Source organism: Pristiophorus japonicus, chromosome 2, assembly GCF_044704955.1.
Source record: "Pristiophorus japonicus isolate sPriJap1 chromosome 2, sPriJap1.hap1, whole genome shotgun sequence".
NCBI classification, from domain to species: Eukaryota; Metazoa; Chordata; class Chondrichthyes; family Pristiophoridae; genus Pristiophorus; species Pristiophorus japonicus.
This window is the reverse complement of record NC_091978.1, coordinates 86,396,926-86,409,770: the sequence shown is the minus strand read 5'-3', so window position 1 is coordinate 86,409,770 and position 12,845 is coordinate 86,396,926. Positions and strand designations below refer to the sequence as shown.

The 12,845-nt window shown below is 42.4% G+C and overlaps 1 protein-coding gene across 1 annotated transcript in view; it reads right to left on the bottom strand.

Annotated features, from left to right (window-relative positions):
* The window catches only part of mtmr12 (myotubularin related protein 12), a 130,151-nt gene that overhangs the window by 97,653 nt on the left and 19,653 nt on the right, over positions 1-12,845 (bottom strand). The window contains exon 2 of the mRNA XM_070868327.1: positions 6,229-6,286. Coding sequence (XP_070724428.1) covers positions 6,229-6,286 — 58 coding nt within the window. The remainder of the gene's footprint in view (positions 1-6,228; positions 6,287-12,845) is intronic.

Sequence of the window (12,845 nt, the reverse complement as noted above, 5' to 3'; positions counted from 1 at the left end):
AGGAAGAAGCATATAAATTGGCCAGAAAAAGCAGCAAACCTGAGGACTGGGAGAAATTTAGAATCTAGCAAAAGAGGACAAAGTGTTTAATTAGGAGGGGAAAAAAAAAAGTATGAGTAAGCTTGCAGGGAACATAAAAACTGACTGCAAAAGCTTCTATAGATAAGTGAAGAGAAAAAGATTAGTGAAGACTAATGCAGATCCCTTGCAGGCACAATCAGATGAATTCATAATGGGGAACAAGGAAATGGCAGACCAATTGAACAAATACTTTGGTTCTGTCTTCACTAAGAAAGACATGAATAACCTCCCGAAAAATATTAGGGGACCGAGGATCTAGCGAGAAGGAGGAACTGAGGGAAATCCTTATTCGTCAGGAAATGGTGTTAGGGAAATTGATGGGATTGAAGGCCAATAAATACCCAGGGCCTGATCGGCTGCATCCCAGAGTACTTAAGGAAGTGGCCCTATAAATAGACGCATTGGTGGTCATTTTCCAACATTCCATGGACTCTCGATCAGTTACTATGGATTGGAGGATAGCTGATATAACCCCACTTTTTTAAAAAAAGGAGGGAGAGAAAAAACAGGGAATTATAGACCGGTTACCCTGACATCGGTGGTGGGGAAAATGCTGGAATCAATTATTAAAGATGTAATAGCAGCACATTTGGAAAGCAGTGACAGGATTGGTCTAAGTCAGCATCAATTTATGAAAGGGAAATCATACTTGACAAATCTTCGAGAATTCTTTTGAGAATGTAACTAGTAAAGTGGATAAGGGAGAACCAGTGAATGTGGTGTATTTGTACTCAAAGGGCTTTTGACAAGATACCACACAAATTAAGGCACATGGGATGGGGGTGATGTAGATAGAGAACTGGTTGGCAGACAGGAAGCAAACAGTGAGAACAAACAGGTCCTTTTCAGAATGGCAGGCAGTGACTAGTGGGGCATCGCAAGTTTCAGTGCTGGGACACCAGCTATTTACAATACATATTAATGATTTAGACAAAGGAATTGAATGCAATATCTCCAAGTTTGCAGATGACACTAAGCTGGGTGGCACTGTGAGCTGTGAGGAGAATGCTAAGAGGCTGCAGGGTGACTTGGACAGGTTTGGTGAGTGGGCAAATGCATGGCAGATGCAGTATAATGTAGATAAATGTGAGGTTATCCACTTTGGTGGTAAAAACACAAAGGCAGAATATTATCTGAATTGTGACAGATTAGTAAAAGGGGAGGTGCAATGAGACCTGGGTCATTGAAAGTAGGCATGCAGGTACAGCAGGCAGTAAAGAAAACAAAATGGCACGTTGGCCTTCATAACGAGAGCATTTCAGTATCAGAACAGGGAGGTCTTACTGCAGTTGCACAGGGCCTTGGCGAGACCACACCTTGAGTATTGTGTGCAGTTTTGGGTCTCCTAATCTGAGGAAGGACATTCTTGCTATTGAGGGAGTGCAGCGAAGGTTCACCAGACTGATTCCCGGGAAGGCAGCACTAACATAAGAAAGACTGGATCGACTAGGCTTATATTCACTGGAATTTAGAAGAATAGAAACATAGAAAATAGATGCAGGAGTAGGCCATTCGGCCCCTCGAGCCTGCACCACCATTCAATAAGATCATGTCTGACCATTCCCTCAGTACCCCTTTCCTGCTTTCTCTCCATACCCCTTGATCCCTTTAGCTGCAAGGACCATATCTAACTCCCTCTTGAATATATCCAATGAACTGGCTTCAACAACTCTCTGCGGCAGGGAATTCCACAGGTTAACAACTCGGAGTGAAGAAGTTTCTCCTCATCTCAGTCCTAAATGGCCTACCCCTTATCCTAAGACTGCGTCCCCTGGTTCTGGACTTTCCCAACATCGGGAACATTCTTCCCGCATCTAAACTGTCCAGTCCCGTCAGAATCTTATACGTTTCTATGAGATCCCCTCTCGTCCTTCTAAACTCGAGTATATAAAGGCCCAGTTGATCCTATCTTTCCTCATATGTCAGTCCAGCCATCCCTGGAATCAGTCTGGTGAACCTTCGCTGCACTCCCTCAATAGCAAGGTCCTTCCTCAGATTAGGAATCCAAAACTCAATACAATATTCCAGGTGAGATCTCACCAATGCCCTGTACAACTGCAGTAAGACCTCCCTGCTCCTATACTCAAATCCCCTAGCTATGAGGGCCAACATACTAGTTGCCTTCTTCACCGCCTGCTATACCTGCATGCCAACTTTCAATGACTGATGAACCATAACACCCAGGTCCCATTGCACCTCACCTTTTCCTAATCTGCCGCCATTCAGATAATATTCTGCCTTTGTTTTTGCCCCCAGAATGGATAACCTCACATTTATCCACATTATACTGCATCTGCCACTCTCATAACCTGTCCAAGTCACCCTGCAGCCTCTTAGCGTCCTCTTCACAGCTCACACCGCCACCCAGTTTAGTGTCATCTGAAAACTTGGAGATATTACACTCAATTCCTTCATCCAAATCATTAATGTATATTGTAAAGAGCTAGGGTCCCAGCAGAGAGCCCTGCGGCACTCCACTAGTCACTGCCTGCCATTCCGTAAAGGACCCGTTTATCCCGACTCTCTTCCAACTGCCAACCAGTTCTCCATCCACGTCAGTACATTACCCCCAATACCATGTGCTTTGATTTTGCACACCAATTTCTTATGTGGGGCCTTGTCAAAAGCCTTTTGAAAGAGCAAATACACCACATCCACTAGTTCTCCCTTGTCCACTCTGCTAGTTACATCCTCAACAAATTGCAGAAGATTCGTCAAGCATGATTTCCCTTTCATAAATCCATGCTGACTTGGACCAATCCGGTCACTGCTTTCCAAATGCGCTGCTATTTCATCCTTAATGATCGATTCCCACATTTTCCCCACTACTGCTGATGCCAGGCTAACCAGTCTATAATTACCCGTTTTCTCTCTCCCTCCTTTTTTTAAAAAAGTGGCGTTACATTACCTACCCTCCAGTCCATGGGAACTGATCCAGAGTCGATAGACTGTTGGAAAATGATCACCAATGCATCCACTATTTCTAGGACCACTTCCTTAAGTACTCTGGGATGCACACTATCAGGCCCCGGGGATTTATCAGCCTTCAATCCCATCAATTTCCCCAACACAATTTTCCGCCTAATAAGGATATCCTTCAGTTCCTCCTTCTCACTGGACCCTCAGTCCCCTAGTACATCCAGAAGGTTATTAGTGTCTTCCTTCATGAAGACAGAACCAAAGTATTTGTTCAATTGATCTGCCATTTCTTTGTTCCCCATTATAAATTCACTTGAATCCGACTTCAAGGGACCTACGTTTGTCTTCACTAATCTTTTTCTCTTCACATATCTATAGAAGCTTTTGCAGTCAGTTTTTATGTTCCCGGCAAGCTTCCTCTCGTACTCTATTATCCCCCTCTTAATTAAACCCTTTGTCCTCCTCTGCTGAATTCTAAATTTCTCCCAGACCTCGGGTTTGCTGCTTTTTCTGGACAATTTATATGCCTCTTCCTTGGATTTAACATGATCCTTAATTTCCCTTGTTAGCCACGGTTGAGCCACCTTCCCAGTTTTATTTTTAACTCCAGAGAGGGATGTACAATTGTTGAAGTTCATCCATGTAATCTATAAATGTCTGCAATTGCCTATCCACCGTCAACCCTTTAAGTATCATTTGCCAGTCTATTCTAGCCAATTCACGCCTTCTTGCCATCGAAGTTACCTTTCCTTAAGTTCAGGACCCTAGTTTCTGAATTAACTGTCACTCTCCATCTTAATAAAGAATTCTACCATATTATGGTCACTCTTCCCCAAGGGGCCTCACACAACAACATTGCTAATTAGTCCTTTCTCATTACACATCACCCTTTCTAGGATGGTCAACTGACTGGTTGGTTCCTCAACATATTGGTCTAGAAAACCATCCCCAATACACTCCAGAAAATCCTCCTCCACCACATTGCTACCAGCTTGGTTAGCCCAATCAATATGTAGATTAAAGTCGCCCATGATAACTGCTGTACCTTTATTGCACACATCCCTTATTTCTTGTTTGATGCTGTCCCCAACCTCACTACTACTGTTTGGTGGTCTGTACACAACTCCCACTAACGTTTTCTGCCCCTTGATATTCTGCAGCTTCACCCATACCACATCATCCAAGCTAATGTCCCTCCTTACTATTGCATTAATTTCCTCTTTAACCAGCAACGCCACCCCTTTTTCCTTTCATAGAAACATAGAAAATAGGTGCAGGAGTAGGCCATTCGGCCCTTCGAGCTTGCACCACCATTCAATGAGTTCATGGCTGAACATGCAATTTCAGTACCCCATTCCTGCTTTCTCGCCATACTACTAGGGGGATCAAGGGGTAAGGACTACATCTAACTCCTTTTTGAATATATTTAGTGAATTGGCCTCAACAACTTTCTGTGGTAGAGAATTCCACAGGTTCACCACTCTCTGGGTGAAGAAGTTTCTCCTCATCTCGGTCCCAAATGGCTTACCCCTTATCCTTAGACTGTGACCCCTGGTTCTGGACTTCCCCAACATTGGGAACATTCTTCCTGCATCTAACCTGTCTAAACCTGTCAGAATTTTAAACGTTTCTATGGTCTATCTTTCCTAAATGTTGAACACCCCTGGATGTTCAGTTCCCAGCCTTGGTCACCCTGGAGCCATGTCTCCGTGATGCCAACAACATAATACCCGTGAATTGCTATCTGCGCAGTTAATTCGTCCACCTTATTCCGAATACTCCTCGCATTGAGGCACAGCCTTCAGGCTCATCTTTTTAAACACAATTTGCCCCTTTAGAATTTTGCTGTCATGTGGCCTTTTGTTTTTTGCCTTGGGTTTCTCTGCCCTCCACTTTTACTATTCTCTTTTCTATCTTTTGCTTCTGCCTCCATTTTATTTCCTTCTGTCTCCCTGCATAGGTTCCCCTCCCCCTGCCATATTAGTTTAACTCCTCTCCAACAGCACTAGCAGACACTTTCCCTAGGACATTGGTTCCGGTCCTGCCCAGGTGCAGACCATCCGGTTTGTACAGGTCCCACCTTCCCCAGAACCGGTTCCAATGTCTCAGGAATTTGAAGAATGAGAGGTGATCTCATAGAAGCATATAAAATTCAGACGGGATTGGACAGGTTAGTTGCAGGAAGAATGTTCCCAATGTGGGGAAGTTCAGAACCAGGGGTCCCAGTCTAAGGATAAGGGATAAGCCATCTGGAACCGAGATGAGGAGAAACTTTTTCACCCAGAGAATTGTGAACCTATGGAATTCTCTGCCACAGAAAGTTGTTGAGTCCAGTTTGTTGGATATATTCAAAAGAGAGTTAGATGGGCCCTTACAGCTAAAGGGATCAGGGGTTATGGAGAGAAGGCAGGAGTGGGGTACTGAAGTTGCATGATCAGCCATAATCATATTGAATGGTGGTGCAGGCTCGAATGGCCTGCTCCTGCACCTATGTTTCTATGTTTCATAGTAATATTAAGATTGTAATACAGTAACATGCGTTGTGCAGATGGACTATCCCAAATCTCGGCTTGCAAATGTTGATGTACAAGAGAGATAAACCTAGTTAGTTTTTTTGATCACCTGTCTTTTTTAACCAGTTAAAACAAGATACGTTGATTAAATACTAGATTTTAAATGATGGCAGGGAACCAAAAAGTTTGCTTCTGTGGTTTATTCGTGGAATGCTACATTCAGGAGCAGAAAACATGATTCTTTGTTTCTTCAAATCTATACCATAGTAATTTCGGAAGACTTGATTGAATTGACTGGCTGCCAATGTAATAAATATGACAAGTTGAAGTATTGAAAAGGAATCATGGATTTAATTCTTGACCCAGTAAAGAGCACAGGGACAAGAGTTTGGCACAGAAAAGAATATAACAAGCCCATGTTCTTAGATAATACAGCATGCTCAGTGCCTTCATTTTTTTCTCACACTTCCCCTCTCCCGGAGGCATCAATTCAAGTTAGTCAGGCCACCAACCATTTTTCATATATGATCCTCTAGACTAGTCATCTGGGTGGACATCATAGCTACACCCAATCAGATCCTCGTCTATTTTTCAACAGTGGAGCACTGGATAATGATCAAGAGTGGAAACTCTGACTTTCTCCTCCCCCCACCACCAAACACTCGACAAAACTATTTTACTTCACAAATATTTTGGAAGAATTTTTTTTTTTTACCCGGTAATAAGCGTGGCTTCAGTTCATCAGTAACTTCTTTTTCTTTTTTTTTTATCTCCTGAAATAAAAAGAGAGAAAAACTTTCAAGATATGCTTTATGCCAATCCATGATTAAGGAACATAATAGTAATAGTGAACTGGAGTTTAAGAAAAAGGAGATCTGCATTAAGCCTAGAACATAATCTCAACTCAGATTATATATGGAGTCAAATGGCACCAATTGTGCTAGAGTATGTGCCCCACAAACCTACCAAGTTTCTCCAACATGAATAACAATATGAACAAAAGTAACAGAACAGTTGGAACAGTGTCATCCTCTTCCCAACATTGCCATCAATGATCATTCTTGGATGCCCAATTTAGTAAGTAAAATGACAGTTGCCTGATTATGGAAAGGGGTATGGCAGGGGGTGGGAAACAATTTTCTTTCTAGGTACTTTTGCTCTGACAATTTTTCCCTTCCTCCCCTGAAGGCATGGACTCCTTGCTGTAATGTATACTTTCACTGGTACTCGGCACCCTTTATTGTCTTGAAGTGGCCATTCATAATGGATTAGCCTAGCCAGGTTATTTGATTTCAGGGACATCAGACAAACCCAATCCCAACCTTCAATGTGCAGTTATTTTCTTGATAATTATTAGAAGCATGAAAACTCTGCATTAGTTTCCCTATCCAAGCTTGGAGGTGTTGAACCTTAGAGCCTAAAATGATTCGTGCCCAATTCCCGTTCCCCCCGAAAGAAAGTTGAACGTTTCTGGTGAGGAGTGCTTTAGGTGGGTAACAGCAGGAAGGTTGGATTACGTCTGCATATCTTTCATGACACCAATCATGGTTGACTTTACTTAACTGCTAGATTTACTACTTTCTTGCTGCGTAAATATCTAGGGGGTAGAGTTTCCGCTCAGTTGTGCTTTTTTTTCCTCCCCCAGTGCAATTGGTTCAGAAATTGGTTCATATCCCACGCAAAAGATCATAGAATTTTCAGCGCAAATTAAGTTCAGCACAAATCTTTTGCACTTGTTCAAAAAAGTGCACTAGAAGCTGGTCCCGCCCACAAAACTGGACACACCCAACATGAATTCACCCATCACTTTAATTCTCTGCTCCACTCCCACTCTGCCCTCAGCCTCTTGCTCTGTTCCAATGAAGCTCAACGCAAGCTTGAGGAATAGCACCTCATCTTTCAATTAGGAACTTTACAGCCTTCTGGACTCAACATCAAGTTCACCAATTTCAGACTATAACCTCTTTCCTATTTTTTTCCCTTTCCCATGGCAGCTGTTGATGATTCTGCCATTTCCATTTACCTATCTAGATTCATCTTTGTTTCTTAACTTACTCCATTACCATCTCCTTTTGCCTGACACCATCATCCCTTTTATCTCTTAATCACTTCTGCCTTCCACCCTATCACAGACCTTCCCTTTTGTCCTTTCCTCCCCCTACACTTGCTTTAAAAACCTGTTATCTCTAACTTTTTCCAGTTCTGACAAAGGGTCAATCTGAAATGTTAACTTTCTTTCCACAGATGCACTTGACCTGCCGAGTATTTCCAGCATTCTGTTTTTATTACCCAAAAGGTGAAGTAATCACCAATGGGAATTTCCACTAATTTTTGATCATTTCCATGTTTGTGGACCTTCCAGGAGGCTCTAATAAACTTAAGCTGGTTCTTTTTGGCACAAGGATACTAATGGGCACGTTGAGTTTTTGAATATAATTTTTAATTTAGTAAGAAACTTAATTATTGTACCACAATATAACTAGCAAAAAAGTCATTTTTAGTCATTTGAAATTGGGTTATTCATATGATGGATTGACAGTCATTAAAATGCTTATTTTCTGTGATAAACCCATTTTCAACTGTATTAAACTGCACCAAGCTCCCACTACCAAGGACTATTTTTTTTACGCCAATTTAAAAAAAGTGTTTTAGCGATTGTGCTGGCTCATGACAGATTTGGCATCCAGTGATATGCAAATGAGTTTGAGTGGAAACCAGAAAAAAAAACACTTCTCAAAATGAGCGCAATTTCTGCCCAGATAGCAGATAACAGATACTCTACCCAATTGTCTGAAAAGAACCAAAAAAGGCAGAAAATAACTTGTCACAGCAAATCTAGCATAGCCAAAGATCTTTAAAGTCAATCAACAGATCTATAAATTTGCACTACTTTTAATACACAGTTTTAGTTAATTATTTCCCTTCTATCTTATTTTTCCTCCCCAGATTCTCTTCCATGTACCATCTCCAGCAAAGGCAAGAAGCTATAGTCCTGATTCCAGGCCTCTGTCCACACTGTCTATAACCAGTCACAACTAGATGTTGTAGCTGCGTAGTGACTGGCCCTTCTTCTGAAAAACAAGGGCTAGACTTTCCACTAGGTGGCCAAGACCCAAAAAATGCTTCTGCTCAATTTCTCCACAGCATCATGAGGGGAATTTACAATGAAGGTATGAAACCAGAACCTTCCTCGTGTACACTTCTAGCTCCAATAAGCAGCGATATTAATATTTATTTTAAAAACCTTTTGTATGATGCAAACTTCCTGCACAAACTGCATTTCATGATCAAGTAATGTTTGTTAGTCAATATTTAACATTCAAGCCACTCAGGTCAATATTTATAATGGAAATTAGTATGTAAACATTCCTATATAAAATTGTTGCTGCACATGTAATTGCACACTATGACCATTATATGGCACTGTGACAAGAGTCTCAGTTTCTTCAAGACTGCCTTTTGATGATTGAAACTCAAATTAACGAAGGGCCCCAAGAGCTCTTGATAGTTTGAAAGCCTCCAACATTTCTGGCTAATCAATTTCAGGCCAAGGCTTACAGCAAGCGAGTGGATTAGTTATGCTGTTGGATAAGGATTCTAGAGGTCATGAGTTCAAATCCCACCATTGCAAGTTGTGAAATTGAAATCAATAAATCTGGTACCAGAAGGTGGTGAACTTGAAAGTTGCCAGATTGCTACAAAAGCTCAACTGTTTATTAATGTCTTTCAGGGGAAAAACACGCCACCTTAACCCATCTGGTTTACACACAATTCCTGCCATCGTAACCCATCTGGCTGACATGCGATTCCAAACCCTCCGAAGCCACTCAGCTGTAAAAACAATTGCTACCCAGAACTAGGAATGTGCCCAAATCTTGAGCATTTTTTTTTTTTAAATGTCCTGGCTGACTTCATGCCTCAAGCGCTCCACATTACAACACTTGATCCCTTATTCTCTAGAACTACACAGAGGTTACAACATGGAAACCGTTCATTCTGTCCAAACAATCCAGGTCAGCATTTACCCTCCATATGAGCAAATATTCAGATAACATTTACCTGTCCTATTGCCATATCCCTTCACCCACTTAACACTATTCGAAGACAAATAATTGAAAAATGATCAGACCTTAACCACAGATCTCTGACAGCAGGTACTGGTAGTGTAATGTGGATGGGTGGCCTAGCACTTCCAGGAATGAGGAAGGTGGTGGCTTGTACTTGGGATGAGATCGCCCTGGTACATGGCTGGCAGGACAGTCTGCACCTGTGGTGTCACATGCCTTGTTCTTCTGCCACATTCCCAGACTACAAGAGCCTTCGCTGCTGAGATTTTCCATGCTTCCCTCACCCTCTACTATTCTGCTGGAGCCATTCGTACATCTTCTGGGTCTTGGATACATCTTTTATTTCTCCAATTTCTTTCATTATTGCCTCCTCTGGTCACACAATTATCACTTCTGACATTTACTCATCTCTCATCCTATACCTAATCAAAGACCTCTTCTTTTCCTCCATTTACTCGATTTTGGCGGTATTCCTCCTTATTAATTGTTCATTTGTAACATCTCCCAGTTCTGACAAAAGGTAATCAACCTGAAATGTTAACCCTACCATCCTCTCTCCACAGATGCTGCCGGACCTGAGTGTTTCTAACACTTCTAAACTAAGAAAGGGTAGGGCCTATTAGACACCATGAGGGTAATCTTTGTGTGGAGGCAAAAGATGTTGGTAGGATTCTTAATGAATACTTTGCATCTGTTTTCACAAAGGAAAGGGGTAATGCAGATACTGTTAGAGGAGGAGGGTGTTATTCCAGATGAAAGAGAGAGAGGAAGTATTAAGGGGGTTAGCAGCTTTGAAAGTAGATAAGTCCCCAGGCCCAGATGAAATGCATCCCAAGCTGTTGAGCGAAGTAAGAGAGGAAAATAGCAGAGGCCTTGACCATCATTTTCCAGTCCTCTTTGGATCTGGGCATGGTGCCAGAGGATGGAAGGACTGCTAATGTTTAAGAAGGGAGAAAGGGATAGGCTGAGTAATTACAGGCCTGTCAGCCTAAGTGATGGGAAAATTATTGGAAAAAATCCTGAAAGACAGGATAAATCTGCATTTGGAAAGGCAAGGATTAATTAGGGACAGTCAGCACAGATTTGTTAAGGGAAGATCATGTTTGACTAACATGATTGTATTTTTTGAGGAGGTAACCAAGTGGGCTGATGAGGATAGTGCATACAATGTAGTATATATGGACTTTAGCAAGGCTTTTGACAAGGTCCTACATGGTAGACTGGTCACAAAGGTTGAAGCCCATGGGATATAGGGCAAAGTGTCAAAGTTGGATCCAAAATTGGCTTGGAGGTAGGAAGCAAAGGGTAATGATTGATGAATGTTTGTGACTGGAAGGATGTTTCTAGTGGAGATCTGCAGGGGTCAGTACTGGGTCCCTTGCTTTTTGTGGTATATCAACGACTTAGATTTGAATATTGGGAGTATGATTAAGAAGTTCGCAGACGACACTATAATTGGCTGTGTGGTTGATAAGAAGAGAAAAGTCATGGGCTGCAGGAGGATATCAATCTATTGATCAGGTGGGCAGAGCAGTGGCAAATGGAATTTAATTCAGAGAAAAGTGTGAGGTGATGCACTTCGGGAGGGCAAATAAGGAAAGGGTATACACATTAAGCGGTCGGCCACTTAATAGTGTAGATGAACAAAGGGACCTTGGAGTGCTTGTCCACAGATACCTGAAAGTAGGAGGTCATGTGGATAAGGTGGTTAAGAAGGCATACGGAATGCTTGCCTTTATTGGCAGAGGCACAGAATATAAGAGCAGGGAGGTTATGCTTAAATTGTATAATACTTTGGTTGGGCCACCGCTGGAGTACAGCGTGCAGTTCTGGTCGCCATATTATAGGAAGGAAGTGATTGCACTAGAGAGGGTGCAGAGGAGATTTACTAGGATGCTGCCTGGAATGGAGAATCTTAGTTATGAGGACAGATTGGATAGGCTGGGTTTGTTCTCATTGGAACGGAGGAGGTTGAGAGGAGACCTCATTGAGGTATACAAAATAGAAGGGCCTGGACATAGTGGATAGTAAGGGCCTATAACAAGGGGCCATAGTTTTAAGGTGGTTGGAGGAAGGTTTAGAGTGGACTTGAGGCGGGGGGCTTCTTTACGCAGAGGGTTGTGGGGATCTGGAACTCGTTGCCTGGAAGAGTGGTGGATGCAGAAACCCTCACCACTTTTAAGAGATGGTTGGATGGACATTTAAAGTGCAGTAACCTGCAGGTTACAGACGTAGAGCTGGTAATTGGGATTAGACTGGATGACCTTTTGTTGGACGGCACGGATATAATGGTAAGTACTGCAGGGAATAGAATACGGCCAGCGTGATAGTCTGGACTAGTTTCGATCGCCTGGATGGGTCGGAGAGGAATTTCCCCAGATTTTTAAATCTGGTTTTTGTCTCTCCCTGGAGATCACATGGCTCCGGTTGGGGTAGAGAGTGTAGAATGTTTCAGTGTAAGGGGTGTCGCAGTTGTGTGAGGTGGACTGGTTGCTCTTTGCCTTTCCGTCATTGTTCATAGGTTTATATGTAGCCTTTAGGGCTGTTGACCAAGGGCCATGCGGTTCTTTGTCAGCCGGCGCAGACACGATGGGCCATGGTGGCCGCCTTCTGCGCTGTAAATTTCTATGTTTGATTTTATTTGATAATTTGAGGCTTATGCAGATTAAAGGGTGACCATAAAGCAGTTTAAAATTAAGAAAGGGATAGGATAGATAGCAGACTGTTCCTGATAGTTGTAGGTTCAATCAGCTTATATTCATACAGTATAGCACCTGTCACAACCTCATGACATCCCAAAGCACTTTATAGCCAATACTTTGTATTGCAGGAAAAACTCAAATTGCACACAGCAAGGTCCCGCAAACAAAGATGGAGATACATGACAAGATAATCTGTTTTTAAGTGATGTTGGTTGATGGATAAATATTGACCAGGAAACCAAGAACTCCTCGATTCATCTTTAAATATTGCCATGGGAACCGAGAGAGCAGACGTTTCTAAAAGACATCACTCCCCAAGTCAACCTGGATTCTGTAATTAAGTCTCTGGAGTGGGACTTGAACCCACAACTTTCTGACCCAGAGGCAAGAATGCTGCAACTGAGCCAAGCATGGGATCAGCTTTCACATATGCAGAGGACAGCCAACTTTATCTATTCATTATCCTCAACTCCGCAGTTGTTGCTGTGCGGCCCAATATTAAATTAACTGAGAATGAACTTTCTCCAGCTAAACATCGGAAAGACCAAAGCCATCCTGCTCAG